This window comes from Chrysemys picta, unplaced genomic scaffold, assembly GCF_011386835.1.
Source record: "Chrysemys picta bellii isolate R12L10 unplaced genomic scaffold, ASM1138683v2 scaf688, whole genome shotgun sequence".
Lineage (NCBI taxonomy): Eukaryota > Metazoa > Chordata > Testudines > Emydidae > Chrysemys > Chrysemys picta.
In genome coordinates, this window is record NW_027053395.1 from 11986 (window position 1) to 34775 (window position 22790).

At 46.6% G+C, this 22790-nt stretch overlaps 1 protein-coding gene across 1 annotated transcript; it reads right to left on the reverse strand.

Annotated features, from left to right (window-relative positions):
• Positions 1–17965: 17965 nt before the first annotated feature.
• LOC135979154 (ovostatin-like) lies at positions 17966–22529 on the reverse strand (the record flags this gene model as incomplete). The annotated part of the gene is made up of 6 exons (XM_065579697.1): positions 17966–18268; positions 19760–19833; positions 20191–20293; positions 21293–21361; positions 21927–22017; positions 22405–22529. Coding segments are annotated over 5 exons (453 nt in total), but the record flags the coding sequence as incomplete, so codon positions are not given.
• Between the last annotated feature and the right edge of the window lie 261 nt (positions 22530–22790).

Below are 22790 nucleotides of genomic sequence, written 5' to 3' on the forward strand. Positions count from 1 at the left end.
AGGGCTCCAGAGAACCTGGCCAATATTTTCAAACTTTAGGATGCCTGAATTTCAGCCCCTAAACCCACTTTTAAGCAACTAACTAAAAGTGACCTGATTTCCATAGGTGCTGAGCACTCCAAACTCCTAGTGAAATCAACAGGAGCTGTGGGTGCTCAGCTCCTCTTCAAATCAGGCCACTTATAAGTTATTTAGGTGCCTCATTTAAGGCATCTAATTTTCAAAATGTAGCCAAAGCCTATTTCATGCCGTTACCGGATGAGTTTTGCTAATAGCAGATATCACTGACTAAAAATCCAACACAAACGGTGAATGAATGGGAATGATGTCATCAAAGGATGACATATCCCCTCTGGCGTGGGTAACAAATGAAGTAGCTGCCCATTGGTTCTCAGACAACCAATCAGAAAGGATGTTTTCTCTGTCTGCACTGAGGTTATAAAAGGCTGCAGGCTCAGACAGGGTCAGCATACTACTGTGGTGATTTCAAGAAGTGGCTTAGCCAAGCCACACTTTGTCAGGCCAGTCAGAATCAGGCCAGACCAGGAAGAAATCAAAGAAGGCAAAATAAGAGCGAGAAAACCAAGTGAACAGAGCCAGGGACAGAAGGAAAGAGAGTCAGGCAAGCCAAGCAAAGAAAGACACAGGCAAGTGGAGCCAAGCAAGGAAAAATCCACTGAAGCCAAGCAAGTCAAGAAAAAAGCTAGGCAGGCCAATTCCTGAGGAAAGACTCAGGGAAACCAAGCAGAGAAAACAAAAGAAAGCCAAGAAAGTGGTAATATTGCAAACATTAAAAGGGAAAATTCAATCAGTTAGGAAGTGACACCAAGGCTGTGATATAAAAACTAATGTGAGCTGCAGGGGTGGCACTTGTGTCGGGGGCAGCATGTGGAGCCCCCTGGCTTCCCCTACACGTAGGAACTCGGGGGGACATGCGGGCTGCTTCCCGGGAGCTGAGCAGTGCAGAAGCTAACTGGAAACCTGCCAGCCACACTGCATGGCACCGCCAACTGTACAGTCAACATCCCGGTCAGCAGTGCTGACTGGAGCCACCAGGGTGCCTTTGTGACTGGGTGTTCCAGTCAAAAACCAGACACCTGGTCACCCTACTTGGAGATGAACTACAACCACTGGCCTCGCACCCAACAGCAACTTCTCCCTCTAGAAAGCGGAATGGGGAAGGGGAGGGGATTGAAACCTAGGTAGGGTTAGGGAAGAAGCCGTGGTAGATAGGATAAGAAGAAAGGGAAGGAAGATCTGTGGAGGGTTGATCCTTGATGCTGATGAAGGTGTACCTTATTGGGTTGAGCTTGTGGTGGGGACGGGAAAAGATCCTTGTGGAGGCTGGTGCAAGGTTCAGCTTTGGGAGACAGGGAATAGAGAAGGGTGAAATATAGAAGAAGGTCCATGTTCATGATGGACATTGGGAAGGGGAAATCCTTGTGATGGAAGGAGCTATGTATGGGAGTGAGATGGGGTAGGGGATAACTTGAGAAGAATGGAACCTTGGGGAGTTGGAACAAACTCATGGGAACCTGGAAAATAATATGGATGCTCTTGGAGAGAGCGCAGGGACCTAGTAATCAGAGGAGAACTGGGAGCAGCAGGAAAGCAGCTTAGGGTGGCTCTGCTCCTCCCACTGCCCTCTGGTGAGAAACATGCACAGGACAGCATCTCTGCTCCTCCCCCTGCAGGCCCTGGCCTGGGAAAGGGTGGATGGGGGGTGAAGAGCCCCTGTAACCTCCCCCCCCCCCCCCCGCAAGCCAGTAAGGCTTGCTGAAGCCCCTCTCAGGCCTGGGAGAGAGGGTTGAAGAGCCCAGGAGGCGCAGAGGTAAGGTTGGTAAGGCTTTACCTAGGGGATGGGACTGAACTGAGGGGGATGGGGCTGATAGAATTGGGGGACTGAAACTGATGTGGGGGCTAGGCAACAAGATTAATTGCTGGGCAGAGGATGGGCAGATGTGAGGGTGAAAGTTCCTGGACCCAAGGTTAAAATTACCTTACCCAATAAATTTGGAAGAGTGGCAACACAAATTGTCTTACACATACGTGCACAAACACACCCACACACACACACACCCACACACACCCACACACACACATGCACTGGAGATGGGCAGGAGGAGTTCACCAATCAAAAGACAGACTGAAAAAACACAATATAATCATTTTTTAAAAAATCTCCTGATATTTGATCTAATCTTATGATTTGTGTTTGACTCATGATTTTTGATCACTTAAGCTTGGCAACACTACTTACAGAAGGCTGAGAAGTTTTAGTGCACCAGCATTGATTTCTACGTGCTAAGGATCTTGATTTGAAAATGCAGGAGCCTCACAGAACAGTATCATTTGGAGATTGTGAAAAAACAGCATGCTTTTGGTTTTTTGTTGGGATAGCAGAATGTTTGTGACCAGATTTTGGTTTTGCAAATACAATAGCATGGTTTGTCCTATTTCTTCCCCAACTCCACACTTCAAGTGATAGGAATGCCAATAACAAACTGCACATGCTACAAACTTGATTTTCAAACATTCATAACTGCTAGCTAATTTCTTCAGTGCTTCCTTCTGGGAAATGATAACCTGACCGCATCGTACATGGTAAAATAAAAATGTAAATTAAAATAGGGATTTGTGTTATCACCATGGGGAATTAGAGAGTGACTTACATATTCAATACACTGATTTCCTTAAAATGTGCAATACACCATACCACGGTATAAGAAAACCATCAGTGCTTCAAGGAATTTCCACTTTTCTTAAGGAGTCAGGATGGGTGGCCATGATGGTAAAGGATTCAATGCTTAGCTGGAGTCATATTAGGCATTTTAAGGGGGACGGGAGGATCTTTGACATGGCACAGCTTGGATGGTTGATAATGGTGGAGTGGGATTTGTCAGATTTTGGTTGCTTAGTGTAAAAAATTCTTGTTTTACAGAAGTGCGCAACCTTATGATCACACAATCAATTAATGTACTGGGGAATTTCTCTCATTGTTTGAACACTAGACTTCACAATCAATTCAGAGATTGTGCTCTAGGTATGCATCCTCAAATCATGATATGTCCTTGAGAAATATAGAGCCCAATTCCCCTCTCAGTTAAATTTGTGAAAGTCTGGAATAAGTGTATTAACTTCATTGGTACATATGCCATTAACTATGATGTAACTGCTTTAGAAATGTGCCATTGTCTTTGAAAGAGGCTGCTGGCAGAACACATCAGTAAGGCTTCCAGAGTTATTGGGTCCCTTCTAATTCTATTTTAAAGGTGTTCATGGGGAAGTACCTAAAGTCTAGTCCCTCTTCTTTACAAATTACAAACTAAGTAATTACATCAGAAAGGAAATTGAAATACTGCTCCGACTCAGTAGTTAACTGGTTAACATTAGAAGTCAACATTTATCCTATTGTTACACAATAGTTTCTGAGATTTCAGAAGGATAATTCCTCATCTTTATAGAATACAGGTACAGGAAATAATGCTTTTAAGCATAAGTAGTCAAATCTACAGCAGTAATAACACACCCTAGTTCAGACCAAATGAAGAAGAAACAGCTAAAGTAAGCTAGAGAGAAGATGTCTTTCTTGATATTGACAAGACTGAAAGGATATAAGCAAAGACCCTTCAGCTCTGGAAGAGCCCAAACTCCAGCAGCCGTCAATGACACTTTTGATTGTGCAGTGAAGGCAGGATCAGGCATTTGGCGAGGAAAGCATGAACATTGACTCAGGAACTTCCAAGGAAGTTGCCAGTATCTCTTTCATACTTTTATGGATGCTGGAAAATATGTGTTTGAATTCAAGATTTTCTGGCTGCAGGGCCCGCTCTGACTTTTTTGCCGCCCTAGGCAGAAAAGCCACGCGCCCCCGCCCCCCCCCCAACGCGGCAGGGAGGGCGGAGAGCCCGGCTAGTGCTCTCCGCTCTCCCCGGCGGCCAGAGCGCTGGGGGGAGGGCGGCGAGCCCACCGCGGCTCTCCGCTCTCCCCGACTGGCTGGCGCGTCCGGCCAGGGCCCCGCTCTCCCCGACCGGCCGGAGCGCTGTGGGGAGGGCGACGAGCCTGGCCGGGGCCCGCTCTTCCCGACCGGCTGGAGCGCCGGGGGGAGGGCGGCGAGCCCAGTCGCGGCCCCACTCTCGGGCCGGAGCGCCCCGCCACGCTGCCCCCCTCCAGCCGCCGCCCCAAGCACATGCTTGGTGGGCTGGTGCCTGGAGCCGGCCCTGTCTGGCTGTCCCCAGCTTCCTAAACTGTGCAGATAATAAAGTTCTTCATTTTCTGAAGAAGAAGTAAGACCTATTTAAAGAGAAAAGGAGAAGGGAAACATCTCGTTGATATTGCCTTTAGTGAAAACCCAATAATAGAAGTGAAGGGATGATGCAAAATAATTCTTCTGAATGCCAGGGAGTCACACACGACTCCCCCCCCCACCCCATAAGGTTTACATCATGTGCTGAGAATATAAACACATTTCTGAGACCTTTGGGACATGTTCCCTGTGGCATCTCAAAGTCTAGAACTAATGAGTGATAATACCAAAGGGAGCAGCTGAAATGTTCTTAGATAATTCAATGCTACAAAACAACAAACTAAGAGAAGCTTTTGTCTGAACTGCACAAAATGCAGTTTTCAGCCCAGTGAAAGGGAAGTCCTAGTCCAAACTTTTGGGTTTCATTTTCCTGACACTCACAGGAATACATCAGAACTAACACTCACAGAATGAAACCCATATTGTGGAGACTGGAAGAGCAGTGGTTATTAATATTTCATCATCTCTTCACATCAGCGCAGAGGTACTGCTGGGACTTGTGGCTCTCCAATGATACTGTGCAGGGCTCCATCATTAAAATAAAGAGAAATGATAAAAACAGTGTTGGGCATTATCAGGGAGTCAGTCTGCTGAAGATAAGAAAATCTGAGGGGCTATAGGAAGTTAAAATCAGCTTGAGACAGACAACAAGAATGGAGAATTTCAGACCAAATGGTTAAAGTTTGGCAAAGTTATGGGCAACTGACTATAAGGTCTTATAATGGCAAGTATCAAATAACTTTAATAACAGGCTGTGCTACCAGCACCACCTATAATTTGCAACACTTGGTCAATTTATATTCAAATGCTGGGTCAGTTATAAGCCCAGTAGTCCTTTTTTCTGCTTTTTTGTACTTAGCTCCTCCATGCCCTCAGTTTCTTTTTGAATGACCTTCTTTGTTTGTTTCTGTGTTTAGGAACACAATTCCAGTATTTGGAAAGAGAGCGAGAGAGAGAGAGAGAGAGAGAGAGATTATATAACTGAAACAGGGTTTGCAAAAATAAAAAAGAGAATGTGTTAACCGTGGCTCCACAAAAGGACTTGGCACCAAAAATGGGAGCTAGGTGCCCAAGTCCAAAATTTAGGCCCTGCTGAGACCCTCAGAACACCATTTCAGTGGCTGCCTAACTCTAGAAGTGATTTAATTGTCACCATAAAAATCCCTTATGTTCCTAAATTCCTGCCTCTGGGCATAGAATCATAGAATTGTAGGACTGGAAGGGACCTTGCGAGGTCTTCTAGTCCGGTCCCCTGGACTCATGGCCAGATTATCTAGACCATCCCTGACAGGTGTTTGTCTTACCTGCTCTTTAAAATCTCCAGTGACGGAGATTCCACAGCTTCCCTAGGAAATTTATTCCAGTGCTTAACCACACTGACAGTTAGGAAATTTTTCTTAATGTCCAATCTAAACCACCCTTGCTGCAATTTAAGCCCATAGCTTCTTGTGCTATCCTCAGAGGTTAAGAAGAACAATTTTTCTCCCTACTCCTTGTAACAACCTTTTATGTACTTGAAATTTTTTATTGTATCCTGTGACGGGTTGGATCACAGAAACCCCCTTGGGAGCTGCCACCAGATGTGCAAAGACTACCCCTGCTTCTGTTTTCCCTGCCAGCTCAGGACTCCAGCACCCTGTCTTGCTGAGCCAGGCACTCCCGTCTGGCTCCAGACACAGATCCAGGGTCTGAATCTCCTGTCCCAAAGCTGCAAGTTTACCTGAAAACAGCTCACAGTAGTGTGCTTGTCTTTAGCACTCAGATGCCCAACTCCCAATGGGGGTCTAAACCCAGATAAATCCGTTTTACCCTGCATAAAGCTTATGCAGGGCAAACTCATAAATTGTTCGCCCTCTATAACACTGATAGAGAGATATGCACAGTTGTTTGCTCCCCCAGGTATTAATACATACTCTGAGTAAATTACTAAATAAAAAGTGATTTTATTAAATACAGACAGTAGGATTTAAGTGGTTCAAAGTAGTAACAGACAGAACAAAGTAAGTCACCAAGCAAAATAAAATAAAATGCGCAAATCTATGCCTAATCAAACTGAATACAGATAATTTCCTCACCAGTTCCAGAGTGCTCCCTTTTACAGGCTAATCTCCTTTTAGCCTGGGTCCAGCAATCACTCACACCCCCTGCAGTTACTGTCCTTTGTTTCAGTCTCCTTCAAGTATCCTGGGGGGTGGGGTGGGTGGAGAGGCTCCTTCTTTAGTCAGCTGAAGACAAAATGGAGGGGTCTCCCCTGGGTTTAAATAGACTCTCTCTTGTGGGTGGAGACCCCCCTCCTCCCTCCTCTGCAAAGTCCATCTCTAAGATGGAGTTTTGGAGACACCTGGGCAAGTCACATGCCCCTGCATGACTCAGTCTTTGCAGGCTGACGCCATTGTCCACATGGCATCTTGCATGTCTCCAGGAAGACTTCTCATGTGGATTGGAGCATTCCAAGATGCATTGTTCCCTAAGTGTCTCCTGATCAGGTACTTAACCTGGTGAATTCCTTCCTAAAGAAGCTGACCAAATGCCTCACAAAGCTTACTTAGAAATCAGGCAAGCATACAGCCCATATTCTTAACCTCGAGTAGAAAATGATATATATGTACAAATAGGATGAATAGATATAGTAGACCATAACCTTTACGGAGATATGTTACATGGCACAGGCAGCACAAAACATATTCCAGTTATGTCATACATACATTTATAAGCACCCCCTCCCCATAAAGCCTTATGGGGTACACTGTCACAACGGAGATTCCACAACTTCCCTAGGAAATTTATTCCAGTGCTTAACCACACTGACAGTTAGGAAATTTTTCTTAATGTCCAATCTAAACCACCCTTGCTGCAATTTAAGCCCATAGCTTCTTGTGCTATCCTCAGAGGTTAAGAAGAACAATTTTTCTCCCTACTCCTTGTAACAACCTTTTATGTACTTGAAATTTTTTATCGTATCCCCCCCTCAGTCGTCTCTTTTCCAGACTACACAAACCCATTTTTTTCAATCTTCCTTCCTAAGTCATGTTTTCTAGACCTTTAATAATTTTTGCTGCTCTTCTCTGGATTTCCTTCCCCAGTTTAGGCACCTGCGTGCCTGTCTCATGCCTAAGCCCCAGTGCAATCCGCAAACCAGCTTGGGATAGACATTTCCTTGCCTACCTTGCCTGTGGGGCCTCATCTGGTAGGTGTGCTCTAAATACACCTAGCACCACACAAAATGATGACAAGGGCCAGTCTTCTAGAACTTTTCCTGTGTTCCAAGACTTACTGATAACAACATTAATGTTCCAGTGAGCTCCTGGGCCAGCTCTTCTCATTTGTAGATTTTGGCATGAATGAATTAAACAAAATTCATTGAAATGGAAGTGAAGTCATTTTACACATGCTAGGTCAGTCAATCAGGTAACAGAAGCAATAATATGTAATTGAGGGGACCAGATAGGAAGCTCAAAGAACATATTCCAAATGAGTTACCATGAACAGTTCAAAGAGGTTTGAAATTCTTTAAGGAATAATTTTTACAAACAACGGAAATTCATATACAATAATGATGTCTTTACAAGCAGCACATCTAGCTGACTTAATCGTCTTACAAAATCTTAACAAAAAATGGAAACAAACATTTTCAAAAATGTATTATATCCATTTTCTCATTGGCCCTATTCTTTATATGGTCTGGAGGAGGAATGAAAAGCAAACATGAGCATAACTATGTCTCTTGAAACCAGGCCTCGTTCCATTCAGTTGGTTAATCTGAATCTCAACTATGTCTAGTTGAGAAGGATGGAAGAAACTTCTCTTCAAATATGACCAGAGCCTTGGTGATCTACTGGGGTGGCTTTTAGATTTGGGCTGGGGGCACATGTATCTTCGCTACAGCTGTGTGGCCTTTGGAAAAGAAACTGCATGGAAGTGTCAGCCAGAGACTGCAGCTGGTCCAGCAGCTGTAGAAAGCAGCTCAAGCACAGAATTATGGACACTGATGACATCATCAGGCTGCTTTCTGCAGTTTTCACTCTGAACATTCTCTCCCCTTTGCTGATTTGCTCCAATCCTTTCTCCTTTCTTTTGTCTGTGCGTCTAGCTTATCCCTTCCTAACAGAATCCCATTGAAAGGACTTCAGTGAAAAACAAAAATGGAATTAACTTGACATGTTCTGCCATTGCAATCTATTTAGATTGTAAACTCTTTGGGACAGGGACTGTTTCTTATGCTATGTTTGTCCAATGCCTAGCATGGTGGGACTCTGTTCACATTTGTCCAGTAGGCACTACTGTGATTTCTCCTGTATTAGGGTGTGGAATAGTCTCCCAAGGGAAGAAGTGTGTTATGTTCTACAGCATACAAACAGAGAAATTAGATAAATAGCAAAAAATACTCTTCCTGGAAAGGTGCAATGTAAAACTACTTTATTTCTTAGGGCAGGTCTTCACTACAGGGGGGGGGGGGTCGATTTAAGATACGCAAATTCAGCTACGCGAGTAGCGTAGCTGAATTTGACGTATCGCAGCCGACTTACCCCGCTGTAAGGACAGCGGCAAAATCGACCTCCGCGGCTTCCCATCGACGGCGCTTACTCCCACCTCCGCTGGTGGAGTAAGAGCGTCGATTCGGGGATCGATTGTCACGTCCCGACGAGACGCGATAATTCGATCCCCGAGAGGTCGATTTCTACCCACCGATTCAAGCGGGTAGTGTAGACCTAGCCTTGGAATTCAGAACACACAAGAACCCCAAACCAGAAAGAAAAACCAGACTGCTCTCTAAAACAGAGAGGCACAACTCACACCACCTTACTCTAACTGGCTGGTTGCTAACTGACTCTGCTAGCCTCAGATAGCACAATTCCCTGCAGAACTCCCTCAGTGGAACTGCTCAGGGTAATAATAAGCAGTATATTAAGTAGTATGTGTTGGCCAAGCCAATCCAGTTTTAAGCAATGCACTTTCTCCTCATATAGTTAATCATTGGTTCACGGTGATTAGCGATCATATTCTTCAATTAAAATATGATAAATATAAGCCTTGTACAAATGTTAGTTCACATTCATAATTATTATGTATTAAATTACACATTGTTTTGTTTTCCACCATTAAAGTATGAAAAATGCCTTAAAACACATCTTTTATTGGGAAAATAGGATTTTTTTTCCTTTGTTAATTAAAAATAAGGGTTAAAAGATTTTTATGAAAATCAAAAGAAAAAAAGTATCAACTCAGGCTGGGATCTAATATGACACATTTCAGAACCAGTGACACAATATGTGTGAGAAAGGGTACCTGACATGGCCTCTTTAACACTACTCTCACTACTACAGCTCTATGGGCTTGTCTCTGTTCAGGAATCTTGCATGCTTAAAAACAACTTTGAGGAGCTGAGTGAGCTGACATGGTGATTATGATCATGACTGACTAACCAGCATATATGCAGTGTTGGTGTAACTCTGTCAGTCCCAGGATATTAGAGACAAGGTGAGTGAGGAAATATCTTTTATTGGACCAACTCCTGTTGCTGAGAGAGACAAGCTTTCAAGCTTACCCAGCGCTCTTCTTCAGACACAAGTGTGTCTCTCTCACCAACAGAAGTTGGTCCAATAAAAAATATTACCTCACCCACCTTATCTCTCTGATAACCAGTGTGTAGATCAAGGCAACCCTTATTCAGCATTATGTCAACTAATCACAGGGGCGGTGAGTTGTATGGGCCCGTGGTGCCCAGGCTCCAGGAATATTCAGGGCCCAGGGGCCCGGCTCCACCAGTGTTCATAGCCAGATCTCTACCCCAGGCCACACTTCCCACGCCCGTGCGCCTCCCCCAGGCCCCAGAACGTCCCTGCCTCAAGTGGGCGGGTGCCTCAAGCAGGCAGCTGCCGGCCGCTCCATGCTGCACTCCCTCGCTGCCAGCCGCTGCTGCCTACAACACAAGAGGGGCGCTGGCAGCAGGCTGAGGCGGCTGCTGCACCTGCGGAGGGAGGAGGGGAGGAGGCGCACACATGATTGGCAGCCATCCCATCCCTCAGCACTCATCGGGAGGCAATGGCAAGGGGGCTTCTGGGAGACAGAGTCTGGACCTTACTCGAGCAGCTGTTGGGGCTTGGGTGAGTGTCCGACCATGTGATCGCCCCCCCCAACTTGCAGCCACCACTTCTGCCCCACGCTGGGCAAGGGGCAGCCCCATTCCCCATGAGGCTATGATGAGGGGCAGCAGGCTGCAGCAGTGGAGGAGGCTGTGATGTTGCACTCCATATTTTTATAAAAATATGTTGATAAGTGTGGATATGATGTAACTAGAATATGCTTTATGCAAAAGGTCTCTTGTAAGGTATCAATACAAAGCTTATAATCTTAAATTAGAGGAGACATCCTGTCTCCTAGAACTGGAAGGGACCTTGAAAGGTCATTGAGTACAGCCCCCTGCCTTCACTAGTGGAACAAAGTACTGATTTTTTTGCCCCAGATCCCCCCTCAAGGATTAGAACTAACAGCCCTAGATTTAGCAGACCAGTGCTCAAACCACTGAGCTATCCCTCCCCCTACTGAGTGTGGTCATCCTATTTATATGAATGTATCATTCTTGTATCTGAAACTAGGAATATGAAATATACCTCTGAGGTCCTATTGTAATTATGCAAAGTGTGGGACATTAATGGTGGTTTGGAATCTTGATGTCTCCCGTTAACCAGGACAATTGGTTGGAAATGGCTCTGTTTACTTGTAAGACTTCCTGTACATATGTGCCAGCAGGTAGGTAATGAAGTCTCACAGGACATGTGATCATGTCACCTGAACTGGAATCCATCTTTAACCTGGTGCTTTTTCTTTTAGAAGGAGGGGTGTGAACCGAGAGAGAGAGAAAGGATTCCTGCCTTGTGCCAAAGCTACTAAAGGGGGTGGAACAGAACAAAGAGGGCTGTAGTCATGAGAAATCCCCTTTGTTAGCATCTGAGCTGGAACTCCCACACCCCAGCCCCACCCAAGAGCCTGCACCCCCAGCCAGATCCCTCATCTCCCCCACACCTCCACATTGTGCAATATAGGGAAACCGTTAAACGTTTACTGTTTCCGGTCCATTTTTACATTATTTTAAAATATATATATCGGCTTACAAGGCATGTGTGTGTGTGTAGCTGGGGAAACTTGGACCCATTCTGGGCACCACCAAAAATTATACAAACCAGCCTCCCCTGACTACTCATGTTTAAAACTAGGGTTTGTCATGACTAACTGACATGATCCTTCACATGATTTGTTTGTGAATACATACCATTGTGGACTCCATCACCTATGGCAATGACTCCCCTTGGTGTGTTAGCACCTTTTGTTCCCTGTAGTGTTCTGGCTCCCAACAATGTTTCCCTGGCTGACACAAAAGCAACTGAGAGAGACGCCCCTGGGTAAGGACATGCATATAACACTTGACAGATCCTTGTTGGATTTCTACTAGAACTCACCTAGAGCCCCTTCCCTTCCCTAGTGACTGAGAAGGGTGAGGGGTTCTTCAGCAGAGGGCTAGCTCCATGTTTGCTCTGGAGAGCTGTGCAGTGAGAACCTTCCCCTCACCACTAGCTCTCCTAACCCTTCCTGTAGACAGCAATCGCTGATGAAGCCGTGGGATCCAGAAGATATAACATGGAAGATCATCTCCTGCCTCTCCTGGTGAGAGAGGTTTCTAAAGCTCTGCCAGTTTAGTTGGCGATTTCTAGTTTAAGTTGGTGGGTAGCTGGTGCCAAGGTAAATTGTGCCTCCTGCAGGCATCCAGACCATCCCTTGATATCTGTTTGTCCCAGTGATATCATAGAGGTATCACATCGCTGCCTTCTCCTTGTTGTGACTCTTAGTAAGGAATGAAATGACATTTTCCAACCCATTGAATTTTTCACCTTGGTTCATTTTTTATTAGGGTCACAATTTCAAATTCACTAAACACATTTTCATTCCTTTTTCCAAATGATCTTGGTCTCCATGGACAGAAGTCAATAACTTGACAAGCGTCCAGTGAAGAGAAAGGAAGCATACTGAGAATAGCTTCCTCGAGCGGCGAAGAGCAGAAGCTAACAGCAGGAGTTTGCCTGGGAGCTGTCCAAGAGGAGGTACGCTAAGTGCTGCATTAGGGGGGCTGTGTTGGTGGGCCTTGAGTGGGCCTGACTGGTATATAAGGGCAGTCAGCAGCGAACCAGCTGAGCGGCGAACAGCAGAGGCTAACAGCAGGAGTTTGCCTGGGAGTTCGCGTGGGGAGAGCGCACGGAGGCTTTCATCTGCAGGTTTCTCCGAGTAGTACCTGCAACAGTTGAGGAAGCTCCTAAGAGGACGGTGATATGGAAGGTGAGCGATCAGCTGTTGTAACCTGCACAGGTTGTGCCATGTTTGTCTTTCTTCCACAGGACAGAAGCGACTTTGTCTGTACAAAGTGCAAGCTGGTCTCCATATTGGAGGAGAAGGTTCGAGGGCTGGAGAAACAAGTATCGACTCTGCGTTGCATAAGGGAAAATGAAGATTTCCTGGACAGATGTCAGGAGATGCTTCTACGGCCTCAATGTTCTGAAGATTCAGAGCAGGCGCAGCAGGGACAGAAGGATTGTGAGGAGGTTTGGCAGCATGTGACCTCCAGAAGAAGAAAGAGGAGCGTCCATGCACCAGCAATGGAGATACAGGTGAGCAATCGTTTCCATGTTCTCTCTACAGGTGCTAATGCGGAGAGTGGACTAGATGGCCCATCTGAGGGAAGGGAGCAGAAGGAGACTCCACCGATTGGAAGGCAAAAGATGCACTGTCCTAGGGATGGGGGTTCCACGACCACCACTCCCAAGAGGAGGAGGAGGGTGGTGGTGGTCGGGGACTCCCTCCTCAGGGGGACTGAGTCATCTATCTGCCGCCCCGACCGGGAAAACCGAGAGGTCTGCTGCTTGCCAGGAGCTAGGATACACGATGTGACGGAGAGACTGCCGAGACTCATCAAGCCCTCGGATCGCTACCCCTTCCTGCTTCTCCACGTGGGCACCAATGATACTGCCAAGAATGACCTTGAGCGGATCACTGCAGACTACGTGGCTCTGGGAAGAAGGATAAAGGAGTTTGAGGCGCAAGTGGTGTTCTCGTCCATCCTCCCTGTGCAAGGAAAAGGCCGGGGTAGAGACCGTCGAATCGTGGAAGTCAACGAATGGCTACGCAGGTGGTGTCGGAGAGAAGGCTTTGGATTCTTCGACCATGGGATGGTGTTCCAAGAAGAAGGAGTGCTAGGCAGAGACGGGCTCCACCTAACGAAGAGAGGGAAGAGCATCTTCGCCAGCAAGCTGGCTAACCTAGTGAGGAGGGCTTTCAACTAGGTTCACCGGGGGAAGGAGACCAAAGCCCTGAGGTAAGTGGGGAAATGGGATCCTGGGAGGAAGCACAAGCAGGAAAGCGCAAGAGGGGAGGACTCCTGTCTCATGCTGAGAAAGAGGGACGATCGATGAGTTATCTTAAGTGCCTATACACAAATGCAAGAAGCCTGGGAAACAAGCAGGGAGAACTGGAAGTCCTGGCACAGTCAGGGAACTATGATGTGATTGGAATAACAGAGACTTGGTGGGATAACTCACATGACTGGAGTACTGTCATGGATGGATATAAACTGTTCAGGAAGGACAGGCAGGGCAGAAAAGGTGGGGGAGTTGCGTTGTATGTAAGAGAGGAGTATGACTGCTCAGAGCTCCGGTATGATACTGCAGAAAAACCTGAGAGTCTCTGGATAAAGTTGAGAAGTGGGAGCAACAAGGGTGATGTCGTGGTTGGAGTCTGCTATAGACCACCAGACCAGGGGGATGAGGTGGACGAGGCTTTCTTCTGGCAACTAGCAGAAGTTGCTAGATCGCAGGCCCTGGTTCTCATGGGAGACTTTAATCACCCTGATATCTGCTGGGAGAGCAATACAGCGGTGCACAGGCAATCCAGGAAATTTTTGGAAAGCGTAGGGGACAATTTCCTGGTGCAAGTGCTGGAGGAACCAACTAGGGGCAAAGCTTTTCTTGACCTTCTGCTCACAAACAGGGAAGAACTAGTAGGGGAAGCAAAAGTGGATGGGAACCTGGGAGGCAGTGACCATGAGATGGTCGAGTTCAGGATCCTGACACAAGGAAGAAAGGAGAGCAGCAGAATATGGACCCTGGACTTCAGAAAAGCAGACTTTGACTCCCTCAGGGAACTGATGGGCAGGATCCCCTGGGAGAATAACATGAAGGGCAAAGGGGTCCAGGAGAGCTGGCTGTATTTTAAAGAATCCTTATTGAGGTTGTAGGAACAAACCATCCCGATGTGTAGAAAGAATAGTAAATATGGCAGGCGACCAGCTTGGCTAAACAGTGAAATCCTTGCTGATCTTAAACGCAAAAAAGAGGCTTATAAGAAGTGGAAGATTGGACAAATGACCAGGGAGGAGTATAAAAATATTGCTCAGGCGTGCAGGAGTGAAATCAGGAAGGCCAAATCACACTTGGAGTTGCAGTTAGCAAGAGATGTTAAGAGTAACAAGAAGGGTTTCTTCAGGTATGTTAGCAACAAGAAGAAAATCAAGGAAAGTGTGGGCCCCTTACTGAATGAGGGAGGCAACCTAGTGACCGAGGATGTGGAAAAAGCTAATGTACTCAATGATTTTTTTGCCTCTGTCTTCACGCACAAGGTCAGCTCCCAGACTGCTGCACTGGGCAGTACAGCATGGGGAGGAGGTGACCAACCCTCTGTGGAGAAAGAAGTGGTTCGGGACTATTTAGAAAAACTGGACGTGCACAAGTCCATGGGGCCGGATGCGCTGCATCCGAGGGTGCTAAAGGAGTTGGCGGGTGAGATTGCAGAGCCATTAGCCATTATTTTTGAAAACTCATGGCGATCGGGGGAGGTCCCAGATGACTGGAAAAAGGCTAATGTAGTGCCCATCTTTAAAAAAGGGAAGAAGGAGGATCCGGGGAACTACAGGACAGTCAGCCTCACCTCAGTCCCTGGAAAAATTATGGAGCAGGTCCTCAAGGAATCAATTATGAAACATTTAGAGGAGAGGAAAGTGATCAGGAACAGTCAGCATGGATTCACGAAGGGGAAGTCGTGCCTGACTAACCTAATTGCCTTCTATGATGAGATAACTGGCTCTGTGGATGAGGGGAAAGCAGTGGATGTGTTATTTCTTGACTTTAGCAAAGCTTTTGATACGGTCTCCCACAGTATTCTTGCCACCAAGTTAAAGAAGTATGGGCTGGATGAATGGACTGTAAGGTGGATAGAAAGCTGGCTAGATCGTCGGGCTCAACGGGTAGTGATCAATGGCTCCATGTCTAGTTGGCAGCCGGTTTCAAGTGGAGTGCCCCAAGGATCGGTCCTGGGGCCGGTTTTGTTTAATATCTTTATTAATGATCTGGAGGATGGTGTGGACTGCACTCTCAGCAAGTTTGCAGATGACACTAAACTAGGAGGCGTGGTAGATACACTAGAGGGTAGGGATCGGATACAGAGGGACCTAGACAAATTAGAGGATTGGGCAGAAAAAAACCTGATGAGGTTCAACAAGGACAAGTGCAGAGTCCTGCACTTAGGACGGAAGAATCCCATGCACTGCTACAGACTAGGGACCGAATGGCTAGGTAGCAGTTCTGCTGAAAAGGACCTAGGGGTCACAGTGGACGAGAAGCTGGATATGAGTTAACAGTGTGCTCTTGTTGCCAAGAAGGCTAACGGCATTTTGGGCTGTATAAGTAGGGGCATTGCCAGCAGATCGAGGAACGTGATCGTTCCCCTTTATTCGACATTGGTGAGGCCTCATCTGGAATACTGTGTCCAGTTTTGGGCCCCACACTACAAGAAGGATGTGGAAAAATTGGAAAGAGTCCAGCGGAGGGCAACAAAAATGATTAGGGGTCTGGAGCACATGAGTTATGAGGAGAGGCTGAGAGAACTGGGATTGTTTAGTCTCCAGAAGAGAAGAATGAGGGGGGATTTGATAGCAGCCTTCAACTACCTGAAGGGGGGTTCCAAAGAGGATGGAGCTCGGCTGTTCTCAGTGGTGGCAGACGACAGAACAAGGAGCAATGGTCTCAAGTTGCGGTGGGGGAAGTCCAGGTTGGATATCAGGAAAAACTATTTCACTAGGAGGGTGGTGAAGCACTGGAATGTGTTACCTAGGGAGGTGGTGGAGTCTCCTTCCTTGGAGGTTTTTAAGGCCCGGCTTGACAAAGCCCTGGCTGGGATGATTTAGCTGGGAATTGGTCCTGCTTTGAGCAGGGGGTTGGACTAGATGACCTCTTGAGGTCCCTTCCAACTCTGATATTCTATGATTCTATGATTCTAGCTGTGACATTACTATGGGTGTGACCATCAAAGCATGAGGCTGTGTAGCAGAGCTCCAAGCCCAGACCCCACTGTGAAGTCAGCTGGGATCCCGGACAGGGATGTGTCTTGCAGCACTTCCTAATCAATCAATGCTACACCCCCAGCCCCACACTGGCCTGCCCCCATCCTAGCAATCAATGATACAGCCCCAGGCCCACACCATTCCAATGACCCTCATTTCACCTAGAAGCCTCCTGCAGCCTCAGGGGGTCTTCGCCTCCTCTGACCTTTACCAGTGCTGCAGGGAGAAGTAGGGAGCAGCTGACCCATTGCTCACAGTAGAGGGGAGTAGGATAACCCTGAGCTGCTCTTTCTGCTCAATACTGTCCTCTCCCCTTCGATAAGGATGGTGCCAATTGCTCCCTCCCCCACTTCTACCCCAAAACAGCTCTGGCCCCTGATGGGAGGGGGGACAACTCTGTCTGACACCTGCAGCAGCCCTGGTTGGCTTCTATTCCCCAGGAGGTGGGCAAATGGGGAAGGCAGCCAATCAGAGGGATTTCCCCTGCGCAGGATTTGAAATTCATGAGAGCTGGAACCCAGCTCCAGCTGGGGCCAAAATTGTGTCACTGGACATGAAATCCCAGGCGTTGGCTGCTATGCTAGGAGCGCTCCTGTGGTGGAGCAGCAACCCCTGCTACAGATCCCAGGATGTTGTGATTGAGGGCGGCAGCACCTACAGGACGAGCGGGACACATCTCCCTCCAGGACTGAAGTGATGCGAGAGCAAGGGGGTGAGGGCAATGCTATTGCATAGGCTCCAGGGGAGGTGGGGCCCAGGAAGGAGAGAAGAGAGAGATAGACCAATAGCTAAACGTGCTGCATGACAATAACTACCAACGAATATTAGATGTGGCTGCATTTCCCTTTCTGACATGGTGCCATGGGCAGGAAAAGGCTATTGCAGTAAAATGCTGCTGGAACGGAATCTGCTTGCTGTTTGGTGGAGGCCGAGCAGAGGCTCTTGCTGATGCGACCATTCCAGGTGGTCCCTGGACGCTGGATAGAGCTTGGATGCAGTGATCTCTGCTCTATGTGTCTCTGGTTTTCCCATCGGTTTCTGCACTATGTGAACTGTCATTTAAAAAAAAAAAAGTTTCTTGCCCCTGTAGCAGTAAAGGAAACCTTCCAAATGTGGCACTTTGTAGTGATCTGTGCCTGGGTCCATACAGACAGCTTGAATCAATCACTCTCAGATGGGGTCTGTGCCTGAATAAGGCATTAAATCTGAACCTGGTGACTACAGAAATTTTTCCACAGTTAACAATGGCACCTCTGAGCATTGCAGCAGAAACGTCCAGCCTATTGGAGTTGTGGGGAAAGTCCTCACTGGTACCAAATTATAAAGAAGAGGCAAAGCAGAGACCAGGTGTGCATCTCCAATAATGAGAAGATTTACTGACGAGAACTAATACATATTCAGGATATGGACCTGGAGAAAAGCTTCATGGAAGGAAGCATCAGGCCTAAGTTCAGGTAAAAATGACACACGTTGTCATGGACCCCTGTGATTAGAAGGGTGAAGTGCAATGAAACGGCCCTTTCTGTGATTGAACATAGAGGAAAATAGGAAACATGATCACTTGTTCATCGTTCACCACAGTCCTGGAGGAAAAAGCAAAGCAGAAACATCAGTGAGAACAAGGCAAACACAGAATTCATAGATTCTAGGAGAGCCTGAATTCAGTCTTGAATACTGTGTACAGATGTGGTTGCCACATCTCAAAAAAGATATATTGGAATTGGAAAAGGTTCAGAAAAGGGCAACAAAAATTCATAGGGGTATGAAGCATCTGCCATATGAGGAGAGATTAATAAGACTGGGACTTTTCAGCTTGGAAAAAAAAAACCTAAGGGGGGAATATGATAGAGGTCTATAAAATCATGACTGTTGTGGAGAAAGTAGATAAGGAAGTGTTATTTACTCCTTCTCATAGCACAAGAACTAGGGATCACCAGATGAAATTAATAGGCAGTAGTTATAAAACAAACAAAAGGAAGTATTTTTTCACACAACGCACAGTCAAGCTGTGGAACTCCTTGCCAGAGGATGTTGTGAAGGCCAAGACTATATCAGGGTTCAAAAAAGGAATTAGATAAGTTCATGGAGGATAGGTCCATCAGTGCCTATTAGCCAGGATGGGCGGGTATGATGTCCCTAACATCTGTTTGCCAGAAGATAGGAATAGGCGACAGGGGATGGATCACCTGATGATTACCTATTCTCTTCATTCCCTCTGGGGCACCTGGCATTGGCCACTGTCGGAAAACAGGATACTGGTCTAGATGGACATCTGGTCTGACCCAGTATGGCCATTCTTATGTTCTTAATCTCTTGACCTCTGGGTTAGGGGCCCAGCTCACTTCTGCTGCACAACTATATTGAGGGCAGCATTGTGAAGCTGGACCAAGGAATCCAGCTGTTGGATACATCTGTAGCTCCAACAGCCCAGCCCTGCAAGTAGCAGCCAACATGGTGTAAGAATGCTGCATTTCCAGGAATTGAACCAGGGCCTCACATATCAGGTGATATGTCTCCCACTGAACCACCAATACTCCAGCCCCAAGAATGACGTCAGTATGAGCCAGCTTTCTCTCCAGAAAGCATTTCACTGATTCGCTGGCTAGAAATGGGATTTCCATGAGTCCCAGCTCCCTGTGAAATGGCCAGGTGGGTACCTGGAAGAGGCAGGCTTTAAAGGGCTGATTAGAAAAGCACTGCATTTTGGAAGATGCTAGCGCTTATATAATACTCTTCAGCCATTTTCCATCAGTCTGATTTTATGCACTTGGGCTCCAATGCTGCAGAGGGCAGAGCTCTTCCTGGGAACTGCTGAGTGCCCCCAACTCCCATCAATTTGGGGAACTTGGCATCTGGCAGGATTGGGCTCTCACATGAAAACAACCTTGTCTCCCTACTCTTTGATCAGGCTGGTGGAGACTAGATAACCCTAACCTACAGGAACTTCTATCAACCTCTTTACCCCACCTCTGTGCATCTACTCAGTGCAGCTCTCCATTTACCTCACCTTTCTTCTTGCTCTCCACTCACCACCTTCTCCTTGTATCTGCTCAGTGTCTCCAGCTTTCACTTACCTTTCCAGGCTATTCAATGCTTTCAGGGGCAGCTTCATTGCAGAGTGACTTGTATTCTGCAACAGCATGTTCGTCTGGAAGAGCTGGGAACATTCCCATTGCAGTAAGAAGTCACTCCATCTCTGATGCCCATCACACAAACCTCCCCTCCTTGTGGAGTATCCCTAATCCATAGAAGCTCAGCATGGATCTCTTTGAAATCTTCCCAGTTCTAGTCCATCACCTATTCCACATTCAGCACATAAGGCCTGAGCCAAAGCTCATTGAAGAAAACAGGTGTCTCTCCATTGACTTGAGTAGGTTTGGCTCAAACCCCTATTGAGTTCCAAGGCCCTCATCAGCCTCCCAATTGTAATGGCCCTCCATCAGCTTTAATAAATGCAGTGACACTTCCCCCCACTTGGTGTGTGGTCTAAACAAAGCCCTCCTACCTGTTTCATAGTAATCGTAGATCAGCACTGAAGCTGGTTTGATGTTGGACACAGGAAGGTCTTGTTCAACAGAGAAGGAGAAACTGATAGTCTTCCGTGAGACCTGGGAATGTGAGGGACAGAGATGGGCATCAGTTTTTGTTCATAGAACGCTGACTCCTCTGTAAAGGGTCAACCCCAGGGACTGCTAAGCTGTGGTGGGTTCCCAACACACACATCTCCTGTGTGCATGATGCACTCCAGCCCTGGCATCCATTATTTACCTGCCTGTATCTGTCATTTTAGAAACAGTCTTAGAGAGTTTTTTTAAAATGTTATTGGTTCCAATTTTCTTCTCCTTCTTGTATTGCTGTGATCCTCAGTCATCATGAGTCCCAATAAACAGGGCTCAGAGGAAGCAAAAACAACTTCTAAATCCCCAATGGTCATGACATTGAAGTCTAACGTCTTGCAGTCCCTCCAAGCATAGAAGTGAGGGTGTGTATCCCATGGAGAAGCTGGGAATCTCCCCTTTCCACCGGTGTAAACACTCCCATTGCTAGTCCTGCAGGGTCTCAAGGGAATCAACTTTAAAGATGTGACATTTTTTTCTGACTAGAAAAGCTGCTTCTGTGGCAGGACTGTGTTCTGCTAGCTCCAGTCCTGAGGCAGGTGCAGTTTGATTGGAGGGAAGGTGGAAATTCTCTATGTGGCAGGTGTGAGGAGGAGAAGGAGCATCAACATTTCCAGACCAGATAAAATTAGTGCTCCATCTAGTGCAGTATCCAGTCTGTGCTGGTGGCCAGCACCGGCTGCTTTAGAGGAAACCCCCTAGTGGAACTGTGTGCACACTGGGGAGGTTGCTCCCTGGCCCCCAGCGATCAGTGTCTGAAAGGAGGAAACATTTTATGTGTGTTTTATTTTGAATAAAAGAACAGGAGGCTGCTGGAAGCTGCTGAGGGATTTGGAATGTTAGAATAGTTTCAGGGTAGATGGATTAATGGGCAAAGGTGCATGATCAATGCAGTTGATCACACATATGTGGAGTGGCTATGCATGTATCTTCTATGCAAAATTAAAACCTGCTAAACCCAAACCAAAGAATTGATTTTCCAGAACTCACACTCTCCAGATAGAAGAGGATGTGGTTTTGCTTGGTTTCTACCAGCATCACTTTCTGATCCTCACGAAGCTTTAGATGAGGAAATGTGGGAAACATTAAAATATTAATAATCACTGAAAGCAAGACACCCCAGAATCTGCAGTAAATGACTGAGCCAAAGTGTTATCTAATGGATAGCATGGGTCAATAAAAATAATTACTTGATAGAGACCCAAGTGTATAGTGGCTTTGTCAGGAAATGCACATACCTAAACAGTTATATGGGAGACAGTCAGTTTGGAATTCCAGTTGGTTAATCTAATCCAGTGATCCTCAACCTTGTCCATATTAGGACACCTCCCTCCCCTGAATCTCACTCCCATTTAACCAGGCTCTATCTGGGAACTCCGTCCAGTTTAGCAATCTAGGAAACAGGGTAGTTGTGACACCCTGACCCCTGCTCAGGACTCCTGGAGGGTGTGACCCCCAGGCTGAGAATACACAATCTATTCAAGTGCTACAGACACATTAAAATCCCTCGGAAAGTGTTTTCTCAGTGCTAACCAGGCCCCCTTTTTTATCCAGTCCATGTTGTAATATTCTGTAACCCCCTCTTCCCCTGAGGTGGCTTATTCATGTCACTGCCATTCCTTACCTTTTGCAGGGATGAACTGACAGGTACGAAGCCAGAGAGCATCTTGACGTCGATAATGGCCATGTTGGAGATATTGCGTTTCCCGGCATAACTGAAATGGGAAGGACTGGGTCACTCTGGACCACGAATGTGGAGAAAACACAATGACACCTTCGGCTCCAGAGCACACACAGCCTGCAAAGGCCTTTTTGAATTGCATGTAATTGCTGATCATTTATTAACATGGAAGAGGTGTGGAAATGTCCAATGATAGATGTCCAAGAAGGGGACAAGTATCCCCAGGGAGGGACAGTTGTCTGGAAAGAGGGGGTATCCCTGGGGTTTGGGGTAAGTGTCTAGCAGGCCAAGGCGATTAGTACCCTCAGGTATTTTACACAGACCATCTAATAGCACTTTAATATTTGTAATCTGTTCTTTCAAAAGCCATCCCGTCTTAACCAGCCGGTTCTTGTCATCCAGGCAACTGAAGGGAGGTTACCTGGTTGAGAGGATGATGTCAAACTTTGCCCGGAAACTGTCTGCGCAGGAAGCATTTGCCGTCTGCACTGAGAGAGAGAACCCAGAAGTCTTATTAGGAAGAAGGATGTTGTATCTCAGGGTTGTCTGGAACAGATGAAAAATGGTAATGACAATTAGAAATCAGTCTGAGCTATTGACCCACCTGTTGTGGTGCCTCGCAACCCCTTTTTTGCTCCATGCCTGGAGAAATCCTGACTGAATGCACCAATTCCCCAAGGGTAACATTTAGTCACTGGAGAACTACTTCAGCAAACCACCAAACTGCCAAGCTTTCCATCAGTAACATTAAAAGCGTTCCCTTCCCCACAACTGAGGTTCCATCCAGCTGAACAATGTAAGGAATAA